Source organism: Artibeus jamaicensis, unplaced genomic scaffold (assembly GCF_021234435.1).
Source record: "Artibeus jamaicensis isolate MK-2021 breed Jamaican fruit bat unplaced genomic scaffold, CSHL_Jam_final contig_601, whole genome shotgun sequence".
In the NCBI taxonomy this organism is placed as follows: domain Eukaryota; kingdom Metazoa; phylum Chordata; class Mammalia; order Chiroptera; family Phyllostomidae; genus Artibeus; species Artibeus jamaicensis.
The window spans coordinates 2639645-2658047 of NW_026521902.1; the positions used below are offsets into that span (position 1 = coordinate 2639645).

An 18403-nucleotide genomic window follows, 5' to 3' on the forward strand; every position below is an offset into this window, starting at 1 on the left:
AAACTCTTTTTATCCTCTCTGCTCTCTTCCAAATCCGCCTGTCTTCCAGATTCGCAGGCTCCAGCTACCCTTTCTCCCCGGCTCTCTTTTCTCCTCTCCAAGCCTCTCTCATTCTTCCTCTTTTTCGCTTTTCCTCCCTACCCCACTTTTCCCCCTTTTGGCTTTTCTGTCCCTACTCCCCGACCAAGTAGGGGCTCACATCTGCCTAGGCCAAAGATGTTTCATACAGAGTAGGATTCCAAGGAACACCCCTGCCCCCACTTGCACACCAGACACACCCTGGACACCCATGCTGGGACTGACACACATACCCAGATCAGTGATGGAACACACATGCAAAGACACACACCTGCCACCAGGGACACAGAAAATCCTGCTCATGCAGCCACATACATCCCCACACACAGGAGACTGACCAGAAGTGAGCCCCAGCTAAGGACATACATGCTCAGGGTCAAAGTTGACATGTACCAGTATGGTCACCGACTGTCCCACAAGCCAGTGGCCAGTCCAGCAGCTCCCTAGACAGGAAGGGGACAGAGGCAGGATAAGACAGGACAGGTTTGCACCACTTGGCTGGATGCACATGTGTGCAACAGTAACTGGGCCCCTATGTGCACATGGCACTGACACACACGGGACACGATATGGGCACAAACACAAACGTGGACACAGGGGCTGCCGCCTCCACAGAACGGGCTCCAGGACCATCCCACACCAGCCGCCCACGCGCGCGCACGAGACCCTAACCCCCCATGGGCCAAGACAGGTCTCCAAACACCCCAACACCCCCACGGACCTCCACTGCCCCCTCTCCAGTTACCATAACTCCCCCCACTCGGAAGATGCAGCGAAAACATGCGGAGGGAGCAGCTGCCACCGCCGCCGCGGCGGCTTCCTCACCCCCTCCCGGATCCCACGCACACGCGCACCTTCACCCCCGCGCACCCCCCACGCGTGCTTCCTGTCCGCCCGGCCCCGCCCTTACCTTGCACCGCCTGGGGGGGTCGAGGGGCGTCCCAGGTGGGGGAGGGGCCCCGCCCCTGCGCGGGGGGAGGGGCGGGGTGCAGCAGGAGAGGGGGCAGCGCGGCGAGGCCCCCAGCTCCAACCGCCCAGCGTGGTGGGGGCGGCGGCGGGTCCCGGGACTGCCGGGACGGCCGCGCGGTGACGGCCGCGGAACGGTTCCTTCCGCCGCCGCTCCCGCCGCTGCAGCCGTTGCCCGGGCCCCGCCGCCGTTGCTAGGCGACCGATGCTGCCGTGGCCGCCTCTGTCACGAGCCCCGTCGCCCGGAGACAGCGCGAGAGACGCAGGAGGGGGCGAGGGGACCCCCGAAACCAACCGGGCCTCCCACTATCCCCTCCAAGCAGAACCCCCCCCCCAAACCGCGGAGGGAACGAGGGGCGGCGGCTCCACCCAACAGAGGAGGAGCCCTGGATTCCAATGCCCCTCAAAGGTCCGACGACGACCTCTCCACAGCCCCAACAGATACCCTCGCAGACCCAGGCCCCTGGGTCCCCATGTCCCCTGCACATCCTCCACGCCCTTTGCACTTTCGACATCCTCCTGAAAACCGCAGAAAGCTATCAACTCTTTCACTAAACCTTCCCCCCAAATATATATACCCCTGGGAGCCCTGGGCCTCCAGGTCTCAACCCATACCGAACCCCAACTCAACAACCTCCACATACCATCTCCAAACCCAAACACACATGGGTGCCTCCCCATGGAGGCTCACGCGAGCCCCCAGACACTGAGGACTCTGGGGAAAGAGAAAGATGCGGAATATGTGAGCAGAGAAACCAACCACTGAACATATGAAAAATATGTCCCATGAACACGTGATCATTCTGGCCTGGACACACAGGTATTCACATGTGCACACAAACCTTTCCCAGACATGGCCATGACATACACACAGATGTAACACACACACATTATCTGTATACAATCCACCACCACCACCACCACCACCACCACCACTGGGCTCTGCCTCAGAGATGTACTACCCACACACACCCAGGGTCAGAGGTTTCCATGATAATGACACACGTCCCCAGCCATCCACCCACCCAGGGTCTCAGAGCTGGCCCCCAAGGGCACCGAGGCCTGGGCCTATCAAAAGAGGGCTGAAGGGGAGCCAAGAGACAGGGACAGGCCACTGGCTCTAGAGGAAGAGAAACTGAAAGCCCGAGTATCTGAGGGGAGGAGAACTGGTAGGAGAAAGGAGTCACCAGGGGTGGGGGGGGGGGCGAGGGTTGTGGAGAAGGTGGAGGCCCTGGATCCTTGGTCCCGGAAGGGGAAGGAATGGTAGGGGGCAGTGAAAAGGGGGTTTCGGGGGCGGGGCTGAGGGTGTCTCTCTGCACCTTGGCTGCAAATCTGTGTTCTCTGCCTTCAGCTCCCCTCACTGTTCCCATGGAAACCTTTTAAGTGAACTTCTCAGGAAGACAAAAATCTTTTTTTAAATGACTAAAGAGGGGGGTGGAAGGGGGCAGAAAGAGGGAGGGAGGCGAAGAGGCAGATGGAGGAAGAAAGAGAGAGAGAGGTGGAGAGACAGACTGCGCCAACAGCTTTACAGACAGAAAGGAGACGACACGGGTGGGGGTCTGATGGCGTCCCACCGGAAGCAGGGCGGAGAGACAGAGGAATCAAGAGGGGCAGAGAAAATATGGGAAATCTGGAGGAAAGAGAAAAGGGGTAATGGAGTTGGAGGAGAAAGAAGCAGATGATGAGAAGTGGAAAAGGGGGCAAGAAAAAAGGGGCGGCCTAGAGCCCAGGTGCGAAAGAAGAATCAGGAACGTGGGGGTGGGGCAGGGGTGGGGGGTGGGGGGAGGGCAGGAACTAGGTTATTCTCTCCAAGATCTCAGACCAAGGGAGGCCTAAGGATGGGAGCTCTCGAACAGGAAGCTAAAGATCTAAGGAGACTATTTTTACAAGCACCAGGAAAAGTCAAACTTCGCTTCTGGAGAGGAAAAGGGAACGAAACAGCAATAACTGTCACCCGCAGCCCCGGTCCCGCTCCAGATCCCAGAGGAGGGCGCCTTCTCCCAGGCTCCAACTCTTAGGACGTCTCCAGACGTCCAACTCCAGTCTGTCTCCACCTCCTCCCAGCCAGAGACTGCTCCTTCAGTTCCCCTACTTCCCCCGCCCCGGCAGCCCCTTCCACCTTCAGCCCTCTCCCTGCGACTGCCCGGCGCACCAGGGCTGCTCGGCCGCCGTACCATGCTCGCCGTGCGGCCGCCCCTCCACCGGCACGGAGACTGTGCGTCTCAGCAGTTTGTTGCGGCTGGACTCGCTCCTCCGGTCCCGGATCAGAAGGGGGTGTATCTAGGGGGATGCGGGGTGTGTCAGAGCTCACCACCCCGGCCGCCCCACCCCTCCCTCCCCAGCCAAGCCGGCTGAACCTCCCCTTCCACCAGGCCTACTCACCTTCGGCCCCTGCCCCGCCACAGCCTAAGTGTCTCTGGGTGAGTCAATTTCTCTTTCCTCCCTCTCTCCTTCACTCCCTCCAGTCCTACTTTCCTCTCTTCTCCCTCCATTTCTTTGGAAACATCTTCTAGGGAATTCTCCCAAACCCTACTCATTTCTTCAGGGAACCCTCCAGGAGTTTGCTACTCCCCAATCCACTTTCCTCTTGACCTTCAAGTCCTCCATTCTCCCTGCTTTAATCCCAACCTCCAACCTCCACCCCCCACCCCCATCCCCTTCCCTTCCTCCGTGCCTGTCACAGGGGTAGCAGAAGCTGCATTTATAATCAGGATCCACAGCTTGTCTCCCTCCCACGCCGGGCTTGTGGCCAGACTGGGACCCAACCTCCCCACACCCAAGAAGGCCTGGTCACCCCCTCCCACCTTTCATATCCCTCACCCCTTAACTCAGCCTCTCACTTCCCTTCTTCCCTTTAGCCATTACTTCTCCCGGAGACTCATCCCCATCACCCCTTTGCCACCACCTTCCCAACTGCCCCCTCTTCCGAGCCCTCAATTTCCTCCACCCCACTAGTCCCCAGCCACAGTTCCACAACCCATCTAGTTCTTGCCTCTGGTGGCCCTACACACTATTCATTTTTCCAATTCTACCCCCCACTCGCTTTCTATTGAACTCTGGCCACTCCTGTTGACCCTCAGCTTGCTGGCCACTAGTCACTTCAGTCCCCTCAACTTGTCCCCATATCTCTTATGCCTTCATTACCCCATCCACTGTCCTCCCTCTTCATCCTCACATCTCACAACAGTCCCCACACTTATTGGTTCTGGTTTTCCCAATTCATCCTACAGACCCCAAACCCTTGGTCAAGACTGGTAACCACTAGTTGAGTCACTCACATGTCCCCCAAAGCCTAAAATTTTGACCACCCAAACCACCTCCCCCTTTAAGTCACCATCCTTTCTTGGGTGCCTTGACTTTACTCCAAGGCTTGAAACCTCTCTACCCAGCCATCTCTCCACAATCTCACTTGCCCCCTTCAGTTCCCTCAAAACCCTGGTTAACCCCAACTCCAAGTCTAACCACAGTCTCTCCAACAGCTTTTTAAAAAAATTATTTATTAATTTTAGAGAAAGGAAGTTGGGGAGAGAGATAAACATCCATTAAGGCACTCATTGGTTGTATGTGTCCTGACCAGACATCAAACCTACAACCTTGGCATATAGCTCCAGCCAACTAAGCTATCCGGCCAGGGTCCTAACAGCTTTTGGGGCTCATCTTACTATTTCTCTGGTCTCATAGACTACCCTGTCACTCCCCCCAGCCTTGACCAATGTGGCTTGGTTGGGCATTGTCCTGTAAAACAAAATGAGACTGGTTTGATTCCTAGTCAGGGCACATGCCTAGCCTGTCTATTCGGTCCCCAGCTGGGCATGTACGGAGAGGCGACCGATCGGTGTTTCCCTCTCTTCCTTTCCCTCTCTCTAAAAATTAAAATAGTAATAAAAGTGCCCCCCCCCCCAAATCACCCTACTCCCTGAATCATACCCCTGGGCATCAACCTTTCATATTGGCATCTCCTTTTTCTTCTCACGGACCCTCCACTGCTGACCCAGCTCCCAAATCTGAACTACACTCCCCTGGCTCTCTAATCATGCTGCATGACTACCATGTCCCACAGAAACCCTCTGTTTATTTCATGTACTTTGCGCTCTGGCTAGTCCCTACCCCTATCTCAATATTCTTACTCTTTTAGACAACTTCCCATGCTTCCAGTTCCCCTCGTTTCCAGGCATCTCCTCCCTTATATTCCTTCCTGATGTCCCTGGGATAAGCCCTCTCAGTGTCTCCCTAAACCCTGATCTCAGTTACCTTCCCCGTCTTTCACTCTCCCTGCCAAGATCCACTGACCTCTGTCATCTCTCCCAGGACCCCCAGCCCCTTCCCAGTTTCCCAAAGACCCCACTGTCCCCTGCCTTTTCTCTGAGTCCCTCAGTCCCCCTTCCCTGCACTCTACCCCATGATGGAGAAAGGACTGGAAGTGGTGAGTGATGGGTCTTGCTCAGTGGGGAAAGTGGAGGGGTCCCCAAGGCTCACTTTAAAGGCGATTCCCTCCAAAGCAATCCCCATTTCTTCACCCTTCAGTTTCTTTTTCCCATCCTAATCTATCCCATAATACAGGCAGGTGAAAACAGGAAGCATCCCCAAATCTTCAGAACCACATCTCCTCCCCAATACTGCACGCGGCCCTCAAACACCCCCTAACAAAGGTGAGAGAATGGTTGCCCCTTTCCACATCCCAACCCAAATCTCAATGTCCACCCTCCTCCCACCACTTGAAAGTGTCACTTTGTCTCCCTTCTCTGTCTCTTGCCCTTTTACTACCGTGGATTTTCCCCTTCTTTCTCTCTACATTCTCCCGTGCTACCCAATGGTCATTTTTCAGCCTTCCCACCCTGCTCACCTCGTCCTCATCCAGCATGAGAAGCTGGTTCCCCGAGATGATGCAGAACCGAGGGTTCCAACCAGGACGATCATACGGGGAATGGACGTATTGGGTTCGGTGCATAGGGGGTCCCCGTACATCTGGGGAGCAGAGACACACAGAAACAGTAAGGGGAGATTCTATGCATTTGGAAGACAGAGGCCTAAAATTGTGAGAGCCCACAAAGTGGGAGAAGGAGACCCCTCCTGCCTTGAGGTAACAGATGGGATTGAGGCACCTGGGAACTTTAAAACAGAAAATAAGCCTCTATATCTGGGGAAAAAGAGGGACAGAAATCACACCACAGAGCCCTGTTGACCTGAGGGAATAAATAGGAAGGGTGGCTCAGGGAGAGGAATTATATCATGACAGAGAAGGTGCACCTTTGGAGGCAGAAAAAGGTGAAGAAGCTGTCCATCCACTTCAAAAAAATAAAAAGGTGGTGGGCAGCAAAACTGGCGGAAGGAAAACACAGACAGGTTGATGGCAGGTTATCTGGGAAGAGGGAGGGCATCCAAATAACTGAAGAAGACAAGAACTTGGAAGGGGTATGACCCATCTGCAAGAGTAAGAGGAAAGCTATACTGCTGTGGGGAAGGAGGATGGTGTGGGAACAAGTGGGTCCTAAGATTCTGAGAGCTAGACATCTGGAAAAGAGAGTGAGGGAGCTAGCTTCTTCAGAGTCAGGGATATGAGTGGGCCTCCCCTCCTGCCCCTCCTCTATCCTCTGCTCCCTCTTCTCCTAGTGCAACTCTGCTCATCCTTTGGGTTCTTCAGATGGTAGAGGGTAGATGGGTCTTGTGAAGGGGCTGGGAGTGAGGAGGTAGGAAGTATGTCCTTGTTTGAGTAGAGACTGAATTGATCTCTTCCCCCACTTCATGCTCAGAGATCAAAGATTCAATACCCTCACTCCCCACCTAGTCTCCATGGACAGTGTGGAAGCCAATTCCAAGGACATAGGAATCTTCCCCAAGGTGCAGTGAGGAAGAAAGAGGGGAGGAAAGAATGGAAGATCCAGGCCTGTGACATAAAGGGGGCCTCCAAAGCCTGGAGCTTGGGATGGAGACAAAACTAGAACAGTAGACCAAGGATTGCCCATGCTCAGAGGTGCCCCCAGGGTCACCCTTCCCCAGCTCTACTGTCCTTCCCATGCCACCAGCTGTGCATATGGCCTCTTCTTTAAACCTCAATGCTACACAGGGGACAGGCTCTATGGAAGAGAGAAATCAAACTTGTGATATCAAAGTGAGAGAAAAGAGGCTTAAGGCATCAAAGTGTGAGACAGTTTAGAGGAAGAAACAGCAAATTCTGTCACCTTTACAGGATAATTAATCATGGGTATACTGCAGGGGGAAAAAACTGATCTTTGAGCTTCATTCCAACTGAATGCCCTAAGTAAAAGAGTTTTGAAAAATCTAGCCCCTTTCTGTCCACAAACATGTCCTTCAGATTTACCCAACCTACAGGTCAGTCAGAGATGAGTCTCCAGATTATAGATATCTGGAAAACACCAAACACTGAAACTACTATCTCAGGGACGATATCAGCAATATCCTCTATATACAGAGATGACCAAGGTTCTGAGGCTGCAGACACTGCAGGCAATATGCCCAATGCACTCAGACTCTGAAGACCCCCAGAGGACAAATTAGTTTGATACACATAACCATTATGGGAGGGACTGGTTCAGGCTACAGCCACAGGGAGGCAGCTTAGACTTCAGGGGCACCTTCTTCCAAGGAGCAGGAAGGACACAGGGAACTTAGCTTAGAAGCAACTCTGGAAACATTCGTATTGTCTGCACTTAAGTGAGGATGATTCTGGGAGGCAGATGGAAGAGACGGGGGAACGCAGCTGGAAAAGGGGAAAGGATGGGAAATCACACAGGGCTCAGATGGAGGTCTCTTGTGGTCCCTGTTCCAACCATCAAAACCTGTGTCTTTTCACCCCAAATCTCCAACAAGTCAAAAAGTAGAGGAGACAAAAGAGGAATGGGTGACGAGCTGGAGTATTAGGGGAAATTGTGTAGACACAGACTCGTGGTGACAAGATGGGGAATGGGGTAGGGAATAGAGGATGGGCTGGGGGACATGACAGGGATGGATCTAGGAGAAGAGGTAGAAATGATGGCAAATTGCTAGTGACAAGGAAATATACCAGAAGGGCCCAACTGGACACAGGGCAGAGGAAATCAAGTAGACCTAATAGAAATATTAAGACAAGGGGGGTCAAGAAGGACGGGGTGAAGAGGTGGTAGAGATATAAGGGAGCTACTACAAAGGAGAGGGAGAGAGAATGGACAGCAAAGAAGGGACTGATATAGGGAAAGGACAGAAGGGGGACGCTCATAAGGAACGGACACCATATAGGGGGAAAGATATAAGTGATGGACACCAGAGGAGGGAAGAGGAATGGAAATAAGGATTGGAGGTGGGGGAGGGGGTAAAAGTGGTTACGTGAATGGAACGGAAGAGCCCCAGGGGTGGTTACATTGGTCAAAGCCGCAATGAGGGTCGATGTCTGGGCAGTCTAACCTGCTGCCCTACTCCCAACACTCAATTCTATTTGCATTGCGTCCCCCCCCCCCCAACAAACACACATGTTTGTCCTTCCCCATCCCCTGGTCTCTCCTCCCCCAACACATTCCCTCTCTTCTCTTCCCTCCATCTGGACCCTCCATCCCTTCCCCCCTCACACACAGCCTCCCTCTCCATCTGGCCCCTTATTCTCTCCCTCCATCCTCCTCTCTTTTTCTACCCCATTCCATTCTTTGAGCCCTGCCACCATATTCTGACCCCCATCTTCTTGGCTTCTCTTTGCACCCCTGTGTTTTCATTTCCCCCTCAAAGCCCCTCTCCTGACTCTGCCCTTCTATTTCCTTGATATTTTCCACATCTTTCAGTTCCCATCTCTAAACTGCTTCTGCCGCTTTCCCACCAACCCTATCTTCCCACCCTTTCTGGCGCTCTCTTTCCCCTTCACCATTTTCACCTCAGCCCCCTTTCAGGCCGATTTCCTGGCCCCTCAGGTTCCTATCTACCCCTGTGCTGTGGCCTCCAATCCCTTCTCCCTCACTGCTTCTGTCCTGTCTTCCCAGTCCTCCTGTCTCCCTCCATTTCAGCTGCTCTCTTCCCTGGCCTCGGCTCTGCCCCCTCCTCAGCCCTGCCCCTCCCCCCTTTACCCCCTCCAACTGGCCCTCCCCCTCCCCTCACCAACGTACCTCTGAAGGGGGCATAGGACATCGCGGGGATGCTCCCCCGGTGGATGGAGGCGCGAGACCTGCTCATCAGGCCTGGGGCGGGGGGGCGGGGAGGGGGCGGGGGACGGGGGAGAAAGAGAAGAGAGAAAGAGGGGGAGAGAGAGGGGGAGAAGGAGGAGGAGGTGGAGGAGGAGGAGAGAGGAGGAGAGAGGAGCGGAGTGGAGCAGAGAGGAGGAGAGAGGAGGAGGAGGAGGAGAATAGGAGCCAACGGCAGCAGCGGCAGCCGGGAGAGAGAAAGAGGGGGGCGGGGGAGTGAGCGAGAGAGGAGAGCAGGAGGAGGAGGAGGAGGAGAAAGAGACTGCAGCCCCCACCCCTACCCAGTAAGAACCAGAGAGACAGAGACCCCTGAGTCGAAAACCCCAGAGACAGAAAAGACAGTTCTAAAGATGCAGACCCAGAGAAAGATACCTTGACGCCCCGGGGGCGGTGGGATGGGTTGGGGGATGGGGGGTTAATCTGAGGCACAAATCCAAAATCTAGACGGAAACGGACCTCAAACTCAGTAAAAAACAAAAAACGACGCCCCCCCCAATCTAGATCTCCTTGAGAGAGGGGTCAAAATCTGAACAACCAGTCTCAAAAAGGTCCTTCATAGTCACAGACTCAAATGGTAATTTCAGGGACCAAGACCCGAAACCTGGACTCAACAGAAAAAGACCCATATTCAGAAAGAACCCAGACATAGAATTAGAGAACTCAAGACTCACATCAGAGACCCCCGACTTAGATCTCACAGAAAGGAAACTGCAGACTCAGAGACTGGTAACTCAAAAAACTCCAGACCTTGGGGTTGGGGGTCGGGGAAGGAGAAGGGGGAGAGAGGAAGAAAGAAGGAAAGACAGCTAATTCAGAGATGGAGAACTCAGTGACCTCAAATTCATAAAGACTTTGAGAGACCTTGGAGAGTGATCACAGACCCTGAAAAACAAATACCTAAAAGAGAAAAACAAAAGGAAACCGGGTCCTGAGAAAGAAACCAATGCAACACTGAAAGACCACACAAAAATGTCTCAGCGACAAACTTCAAACCAGAGTCAGAAATCTCGGGGAGACCCTAACCCCAGAGAGGCAGGTATAAGAGAAGTCTGATATCAGCCTGGGAAATGCCCAGTCACACTCACCCAGCTGACCCGAGACCCCAGACCTTGGAAGGAGGAGGAGGGATACTGGGTAAACGGAGAGGCAAGAGCCCTTTTCTCTACTTGGTCCTTTCACCGCTCTCTCGTCTTACTGGCCCTTTCCATTTTTTGGTCACAGGATGTGTAAGGCAGGTCCTGACTTCTAGGGGGATGAGTTAAGGGACGGAGACCCAAGGCCGACAGGTAGACCAGCCCTGAAGAGTGAAACAGGAAGGGGATACGGGATGAAAGGTCCATCACTACTTCCTGGTGCCCTCTCCCTAATCCCCAGCCTGCAGCCCTCATCTCTTTTTCTGGATTCACCAATCTGTCTCCAGTTTTGGCGTTTCAAATTAGGAAGGCCAAGGCGCCGGTAGCCCCATTTTTATCCATTTATGGGGTCTTACGCTGTCCTTTTAGAATGAGCCTTTTCTCACCCAGCCATGGTCTAGCCACGACAGCGCCTGCCTAATCACTGCCCCCAGGAATAGTTGGCTTCTGAGATTATCATTGTTCGTTCCCGAACTCAGGCAGGTGTCGGTCCTAGCCAAAAGGGCAGGGGGCGCTTCAGCTTTCTCAGACCCTCCCACTCCTTCAGGTCTCGGGAACAGTGTAGGGGTTGTTACGAGGCACACTCTTGGGATGAAGAATGAACCCCCCACTCCACAACCTGACGCATCGAGTGTGCGGGACCCACAGCCCGGCTTATCACAATTCTTTCATCACACTGTCTGCGGAGCTGGCTTGCTATTGGCTTCTCCGCGTCGCTCACGGTGATGCAGCCAACCAAGGCCCGACCTCCTCACGTGACACAAGAACGCGGCAGCGGCAGAAGCAGAAGCAGCTGTAGCAGCAGAAGCAGCGACCGACCAGAGCGAGCAATTGGCCCTTTTCGGCTCACACGGAAACCGGCGTGCCATTTCCGTACAAGCTTGCAGATTCGCTTGTCAATTGGTCAGCTCCTATTCGCTCCTCCTCCACAAGGCGGGGCAAACTGGGCCCCATTGGAGCCGGGATTGGCTGGCTCTAGAGGCTCCCGTGGTGCCAGTCCTGCTGTCACGTGGTGTCAGTCCTGCTGTCACGTGGTGTGTGTTGTTTCCTTATCACGTGGCTGCCGCCCAGGTAAGAAGAGGCCGCTCTTCTTCGGTTTGGGGTTTTTTCTCGGCGTTGCTTGCGGCCTTTGATGTTCAGAGCTCCTGTAGCAGCGTAGGCTGCATGAGGGGGGTGCGGGCTCCGGCAGTCCTGCTCGGCGGAGGGGTGAGTGACCTGCGCCCCCCCAGACCTCGAGGCCTCGCCCACCACAACCCGTACCCCAAATCCAGGAGGTTGGCCTGAGGGAATAAAAACTGAGCGTTTCCCTTAATTTTTTTAAGGTCTCTCTCTCTCTCTCTCTCAGCTTCAGGGACCTTTTCCTTCGGGTGCATTAGAGGGCAAAAGCCAAGTGTCTGTACAAGCGAAGGATTTCTGGGGAGCTGTTGCCTGGGGTATTTGTGGGGAGACCAAATTCGCTGCCTGCCCTCCTGTGGCTTCTTTAGATGCCGGCGCTGCTCCCTGTGGCCTCCTGCCTTTTGTTGCTACCCCGAGCCCTGCTGTCAATGGCTTCAGGAAGTCCCCCTCCCCAGCCCTCGACGGCCTCTGACTCCAGCTACGTTCCTGGTTCGGTCTCTGCAGCCTTTGTCACCTGCCCCAATGAGAAGGTCGCCAAGGAGATAGCTAGGTGGGAACTACAGCGTGGAGAAAGGATGATCTTGAAAGGAGAGTTGGGGGTGCTCCAGCTTTGGAAACCCGTCTCTGGGCTGGCGGTGCACAAATCCGAGTCATGGGGTGCTCTAAATGGGGCTCTCTTCACCTGTAGGGCAGTGGTGGAGAAGCGCCTGGCAGCCTGCGTCAACCTCATCCCTCAGATTACATCCATGTGAGTCCCAGGAGTTCACAGTTAACCTAACTCTAGGGGCTGACTGGCAAACTTTCCTTGGGTAAAAAAAATCTTTGCTCCCATAATACTTTCCCTGACCTTTACAGCTATGAGTGGAAAGGCAAGATTGAAGAAGACAGTGAGGTGCTGATGGTGAGAATCATTTCCCCACCCTAAAAAACTTTAATTCTGTTCCCTATGACCCCTTGCCCTCAAGAGATCACAAAATCAACCCCACCCTGGGATTCAACCTTGTTTGTCCCCCCCACCCCCTTAGATGATTAAAACGCGAAGTTCCCTGGTTCCAGCTTTGACAGATTTTGTTCGGTGAGACCTTTGAGATGGCTGGGGTGAGGGTGGGTACTGTGGGATGGGACTTACAGGGCAGTCTGAGGGGATGGGGGGGTTCTTTGAGTACATCTTTGAGTGACACCCTTCCCTCTTTTTTTTTTTTTGCAGCTCTGTGCATCCTTATGAAGTGGCTGAGGTGATTGCATTGCCTGTGGAGCAGGGAAACTCCCCATACCTGCATTGGGTGCACCAGGTTACAGAGTCAAGTTTTTAATTCCAACTCACCTCTACCATGATGAGCCCTGCTCCTGCCATGTTCCCCTTATATACCTCTATGCTCTGACTTCCAGGGGATGACTGGGCTAATAAATCCTGTCTTTGATTTTTTCTGCCTTTGCCTTTTCTTGTCAACATATGTGAATCTGGTTGGGAAGATTAGAAGTGTTTCTAGTACCTGTGCTAGTATCTTTCAGAATGACTCAACTGCTAGATTTGTTTATCTTTATTTCAATCATACAGAACCCGGGATCCTTTATCATCCCTCCCCTCCTCAGTCTCCGTCCCCAGGGATTAAATAATTTTTAAAAATATTTTAAAAGCTGTAACAAAATAACATCAAAGGAAATGGGAAAGGGGGGTGGGGGGAAGCTCAGGAATCATGAAGGGAGTAGAGAAGAGAGAACCTCTTCTCCACTCCCCAACCTGGATTCCGCCTGGGCGGTAGGGAGAACTACCCCCTACCTCCCCAGGTACATCCCAGCTGCAGGTGAGGTCAGAGGTCAGGGTACAAAAGTGCCGGTGTGTGTGAATGGGGAGGTGGGCAGAGGCAGGCTGTTCAGAAGATGCCCCCACCTCCCCACTCAACCAGGTACTGCACAGAACCGTCGGGCCGTACTCTCCGAGCAAGGACCCTGACCGGATCCCCTCGGGACAGATAGCCAACCCCACCTCTGGCTCCTCCCCCAGTACCTGGAGACAAACTACGGCACAGAGGAGAAGAGGTTGCTAAGCGTCTAGGAAGACCTGGGGAGGGGGCTGGGACTGAGGAAGATGAGGCAGTCATCAAGTGAGGGGCACTTTTAGGAATGTCTGTGGGGAAACCAATGTGAAGTTCCAGGGGTGACCTGAGGAGAGAAGGCAATTGTGAGTCCAGTCACACAGGTAATTACTGACCAGAAACAGATGATATATGAATCAGAAAAATGAAATAGTTGGAGACTGAGGACCTTAAGAACACAGAGGCTGAGGGGTGTCAAAGGTAAAGGGGCAAAACCTCACCTGTCTGGGGGTTCACCATCCCCAGAGGTCCCTGCAGTGTTGGCAGAAGGGTGGAAGGAAGCGAACATCCTGATGGGACTGCTGGGGTTGGGAAGGAAGAGAAGTCAGGACCTGAAGCAGGGGAACAGGACATTCTATCCAAGCACAGCTCTAACACTGCCCCTGAGGAATCCCCATCCCCAAGACACTGGGGTTCAGACATTGTTTCTAGAAGTCTCTCTAGGACAAGAAGTGGGTAGCCAAGGGGTAGAGGGAAAAGAATTATGGGTGAGAAAGTCCAGAGGCTATATATAACTGGAGGAGAGATTGTCAAGGAGCAGATCTAGTTGGAGTGGGTAGGAGTACTGACCTGGGCAGGCAGCGGGCATCTGTGGGCCGGAAGTTGTAGCCGCTGCTGCCCTGGTAACTCTGGTTAGAGCTGGGGGGTGGTGGAGACACTGAAGCCTAGAGGTAGGAGCAAAGGACTGAGAGATAACCCTTGATTCCTTCCCATATCGGCATTTTCCCCAAGGGACTCCCCAGGTCTCTGTACCTGCAGTGCTTTCTGCAGAGAGGCCCGCTCCCTCTGCTCCTGGGGCTCTGACTGATTGTGCACTGCTGAAGGTGGCCCCAGCTCCTCCATCTTCTCCTGCTTCTTCAGGGGCTCTGGCTCCAGCCTCCGGCGCTTCCCCAGGGGACGTGGAACCCCTCCCCCTGGGCCCTGCCCTGAAGGGAAGCTGTAAGAGGCCTCCTTATCCCCCCAGCCCCCTCCCGGACCACCCCAAAGACTTCCCCATCTTCATATATATTTATCCCCAGATTAATACCCTGAGAATTTCCCCATGCCCCCTGGACCAGTGACCTGGTAGGGGCTCCATCTCCAGTAGGGGGCTCCACAGGAGGAGGGATGCGAACATGGAGACCAAACAAACACTTCCTCTTCTTAATCTCCCTCCCTGAAATGAAACTGGGGTGAGGAGAGAAATGATACAGGTCAGTACTGGAGAAAATGGCCTCTCGTTTGCCATTACTCAATCTTTTCCAGAGATGATCTTCCAGATGGATTTCAGCACCTCCCCTCCCAGCCTTCTATATCCACATCTCTGTACCTTTCTAAGCCTCTCTTCAACTTACCGATCCTTGTGGCTATTGAGTGCAGAGAGGAGCTTGGAAGAACGTTCTCCCTTCGGGGTGTCTGAGAGCTGGGGAAGGGGAGGGAAGGTAGGGTCAAGGAAGCAGTGATCCCTCCCCGCTTTTCTTCACATCTCCTTATTCCACCATAACCCCCAAAGTTTCACTACCCCTTACCTCCCCAAGGAGCAAACTGTCCCAGTTCTCAGAGGTGAAGGGGAGGATCTCACGATCAAAATCAAAGTATTTTTTCTTACAGCAAACGCTGAGGTGATACAGGACAAGATGGGCCACGTCCACCCTGGAGAAGCATTGAGTTGTCAAGGTTGTGGAAGCATCACAAAAGCCGAGGGAGTCCAGAGTGGGAGGTTGGGCAGGTACAGTGAAAAATGGGGAGTTGAGAGAAGGGTTACACTGAGGTCATGCTCACCAGCGAAGCTGTAGTCTCCTGACCTTCTCAGGCCCCCCCCGACACACACAGCATTCAAACTCATAGAACCTAGGTGTGAACAAGACGGAGAGAACACATCAAACAGGAAAACGGTGTCATGCTATCGAAGACTCACGAAGCTGGGTAGGATGAACTAATGAACGCTTCAGGGGCTGGGAAGAGAACAGATGACACAGGCAGAGGTGGGGAAACTGAGAGAGGGTGGGACAGATCAAGAGGGCTCCCTGGGCTCCTGGAGAGTCTGCCCTGGTCTCACCTGTCTCCATAGAGGAGGGGCTTGCTCAGACATTGGGTGCAAGCCTCATGGAACCACTGCAAGCAGCTCCGGCACTGCAGCATTTTCAGGTTCCACCTGATGGGGCACACAGGACTAGTGACCTCCAGATACCTGCCCTCTTAACAGCCCCAAACCCTGATCATTATCTACTGCCATACCCTTCCCTGTTCTTTCTCTTGCATTCCCTGGGATTTCCCACATCACCACACCACATCACTTGTTCCTTAACCCCTGCCCCTCATTACTCACTCCCCAGGACCACCACAGTAACAGTAGCTCTGCTGCCGGTTGCTCAGATGTCCAGCATCCCAGTCCAGCCCCTTCAGTCCATATGGCAGAGATAGCTTCATACCCAGCATGGCCCGGGCATAGGGGCCCTTCTTCAGTGCACCGCCCCTCTGCAGAAATAGAACAGGTAGGCCACCTCAGAGGGTGGGTAGAGGAAAGGCTTGGGGAGAGGTTGTGGGTGGGAGACTCTCATAGGAAGGTGCTTTTACCTTGGTGGCGATGGCAAAGACGCACTGGCGGCAGACCCAAGATGTGCCCTCTCCCTCTCCAGGGGCTGGGGCCCTTGGAACATGGCAGTCCTGGTGATAAGCTGAATAATGATATTGATGGTAGAGCACTTACTGAATTGTAAACCTGTGTACTAGGTATTGGGAGAAGAGTCTATCTCATTTAATCCTTGACTGTGGTACTATTTGGGGATGAGATTATTAGCCTTATTTTATAAGTGAGAGAACTGAGGTTCCTAGTACTTTAGAGACTTGCCCAAAGTCATATGCTTTAGAAAGAGGATTTGAACCACCCTCTGCCTGTGAAGTTCACACATCCCCATTCCATGGCTGCCTCTCCCTGTGTTGAACAGGAACTAAGGTTACAGGATTGAGGAGACTGGTCAGAGCAGTGGCTTGAGGACTCTGGCCAGGTGGCATAAGGACCAGTACCAGTGGGAAGGGTCAGAGGCAGCCTGTAATGTCCAGGACAAGCTGGACCATTCAGGTATCCTGCCCTCTCACCGTGGCGACACTTCTCACAGCTGACCAGCCGGTTCCCAGGGACCACAGTCTCAGAGCGACAGACACAGCAGAGGAGTTCCTCCCCAGGGAGGGCAGCTGTGAGGGAATACAGCGTTAGGGTGGGGGGTAGGGGGATGGAGTCTGTTCTTAAGCCCCTTTCTGTCCCCCAAGTCAGGTTTCTGTCTTCCGCGGGATGTACACTCTCAGGCCTCTGGGGTCTCACCAGGGCTAATGTCTTTCCATAGAACCAGAAACTGGGAGTCATCCTCAAACTGGACCAGACACACCTCCCGAGCACTGTCCACCTGGAATGGGTGAGGGCAGAGGGTAAAAATGGGAATCAGGACTAGATAAGGGAAATGGGGGAAGGTGACAGGTCAGAGGTCAAAGGTCTTACCTTCTTGATGGTCCCCAAGTATAACAGCCCATCTGTCCATCTGGCCAGAACATCTTGACCCTCCCAAAGTCGAGGCTTGGGGCCAGAGGTGGGAGCAGGAGAAGCTGGATCCCAAAGTGGGGGGGCACCAGAGCGGCTCAGCCGGGGGGGCTGTGCCATTGCATCCTGGGGGGGCCTAGCCAGGAGTGGAATGCGAGTTATGAAAGCTGAAAAACACTCCTTATTTTCTTTGCCTATTTTTCTGTCAAGGACTCAAGCAGCTGTGGCCCCAGTCTCCAAATCCCTGAGACACCTGGATAGGAAACCACTCAATAGGAAACCACTCCTGAGCTTCCTGACTCCATCTCTTCCAACTATGGTGACTGGGGCTCCTCTCCTTAACAACCACCCTCCTCTAGCTTCCCAGCTTCCAGAGCTCCCCTGGGGTATTATATCCTGGCCTTGAGATTTTAACAGAAACGATGGTTGCAGAAGCAAATGTTACTACTCAGTTTCTACTGTCACCTTCTCCTGCTGTTTAAAGGTATCATCGCAGGGTGCTCTGCTACACAGAGACATATTTTGGGAGCTTTTCTGGAAATATTTTCCAGAGTAGACAGCTACCTCCCCAGGCCCGCGTGTCTCATTCAGAACAATCATCCGGGTGCCAGGTTATATCAGGTCACCCTCAAATTCGGGGCTCCCTGCCCTCGGGTTAGATAACTTCCCTGAGAGCCTCGGGAGGGGGGCGTGTCCCAGTCGCGGTCTCTACTACCCTTGACCGAGAGTCCAATACGGGACTTGAATCGGCCCAGCCCGACCCGACGCCAGGGCGGGGAGGCTCTCTCGCCCGCGCTCTGCGCGCTGACCCCGGGCTCCCAGCCGCACCGCCCCCCCCCCCCCCAGGAGCACCTCCTGCCGCTTCCTTACCAGTGACAGCTGGGGCCGCCGGGAGCCGGGCAGAGGCAGACTTGGGACACCGAGGCAAAACCCCGGCGCAGGAGAGGACGTCTGAGCGTCAGGGGCGTGCAGGCAGAGGCCAGGGGGTCCCCAGGCCCAACCCCTTCGTCCCGACGGCTCTGGGGCGTATGACGCAGCAGCCAAAGCAGCGGCAGCAGGAGGAGGAGGCGTCCGGGGGAAGGAGGGGAAAAGAGGGGAGGGACAAACCGGCTCAGGGGGAGGGTGGTGGGAGGGGAGGACTGGAGAGGAGGAGCTGGAGGGGGGTTGGGGGCGGTGCGGGCACCACCTCACCCCACTTCCCTCACCTCCAGCAGGCCAGGAGGGTGCCCGGCCAGCGGCAACCTGGCTGCGGTTGGGCGGGCGGACAGTCGGACCCGGCTGGAAAGGGAATCCCAGAAGCCCCTTCCTCCTAAGGGAGACCTGCACTGGTGGCAGGAGGGA

The 18403-nt window shown here is 54.3% G+C and overlaps 3 protein-coding genes across 16 annotated transcripts in view; 1 reads left to right on the forward strand and 2 right to left on the reverse strand.

Annotated features, from left to right (window-relative positions):
• Positions 1–9195, reverse strand: part of SYNGAP1 (synaptic Ras GTPase activating protein 1) — a 30731-nt gene extending 21536 nt beyond the window's left edge. For 9 of the 12 annotated variants that reach the window (XR_005080994.2, XR_005080991.2, XR_005080995.2 and 6 more), the window contains exons 1-3: positions 9129–9195; positions 5888–6009; positions 3219–3324 (exon numbers count right to left, since the gene is read on the reverse strand). Coding sequence is in view for 7 of the 12 variants with exons in the window: in XM_037134405.2 (XP_036990300.2) it covers positions 3219–3324; positions 5888–6009; positions 9129–9195 (295 nt within the window). In the remaining 5 variants the exon portion in view is untranslated. Of the gene's footprint in view, positions 1–823; positions 894–988; positions 1944–3218; positions 3325–5887; positions 6010–9128 lie in introns of those variants that run through there. The other 3 variants (XM_037134411.2, XM_037134413.2, XM_053670666.1) reach the window with 3 other exon arrangements.
• Positions 9196–11338: 2143 nt separating this feature from the next.
• CUTA (cutA divalent cation tolerance homolog) lies at positions 11339–12878 on the forward strand. Of its 2 annotated transcripts, none has more exons than XM_037134416.2 (6): positions 11339–11407; positions 11821–12002; positions 12141–12200; positions 12308–12353; positions 12478–12527; positions 12660–12878. In XM_037134416.2, exons 2-6 carry the CDS (start codon positions 11821–11823, stop codon positions 12763–12765), a joined length of 444 nt encoding a protein of 147 aa, XP_036990311.2. In that variant the 5' UTR covers positions 11339–11407; the 3' UTR covers positions 12766–12878. The 2 variants fall into 2 exon arrangements, with proteins under 2 accessions (XP_036990311.2, XP_036990313.2); XM_037134418.2 differs by lacking the exon at positions 11339–11407 and adding an exon at positions 11414–11542.
• Positions 12879–12978: 100 nt separating this feature from the next.
• PHF1 (PHD finger protein 1) lies at positions 12979–18385 on the reverse strand. 2 transcript variants are annotated; one of them, XM_037134415.2, is made up of 15 exons: positions 17933–18385; positions 17024–17198; positions 16850–16931; positions 16627–16722; positions 16105–16205; positions 15857–16005; positions 15587–15682; positions 15310–15378; positions 15057–15180; positions 14883–14950; positions 14611–14715; positions 14302–14485; positions 14119–14213; positions 13770–13847; positions 12979–13615 (listed from the first exon to the last, which is right to left on the reverse strand). In XM_037134415.2, the coding sequence occupies exons 2-15, from the start codon at positions 17180–17182 to the stop codon at positions 13327–13329; spliced, it is 1695 nt and encodes a 564-aa protein (XP_036990310.1). In that variant the 5' UTR covers positions 17183–17198; positions 17933–18385; the 3' UTR covers positions 12979–13326. The 2 variants fall into 2 exon arrangements, with proteins under 2 accessions (XP_036990310.1, XP_036990309.1); XM_037134414.2 differs by having other exon boundaries at positions 13770–13850; positions 17933–18380.
• Positions 18386–18403: the final 18 nt, after the last annotated feature.

Coding starts and splice junctions, on each gene's coding strand:
- CUTA (XM_037134418.2), top strand. CDS start 11,501: ATGAGGGGGGTGCGGGCTCCGGCAGTCCTGCTCGGCGGAGGG. Junction 11,543..11,820: donor CAGTCCTGCTCGGCGGAGGG/GTGAGTGACCTG, acceptor TGGCTTCTTTAG/ATGCCGGCGCTGCTCCCTGT. Junction 12,528..12,659: donor GCTTTGACAGATTTTGTTCG/GTGAGACCTTTG, acceptor TTTTTTTTGCAG/CTCTGTGCATCCTTATGAAG.
- PHF1 (XM_037134414.2), bottom strand. CDS start 17,182: ATGGCACAGCCCCCCCGGCTGAGCCGCTCTGGTGCCCCCCCACTTTGG. Junction 13,851..14,118: donor GATGCCCGCTGCCTGCCCAG/GTCAGTACTCCT, acceptor TCCCAACCCCAG/CAGTCCCATCAGGATGTTCG. Junction 13,616..13,769: donor GATGGTGAACCCCCAGACAG/GTGAGGTTTTGC, acceptor TTCTCTCCTCAG/GTCACCCCTGGAACTTCACA.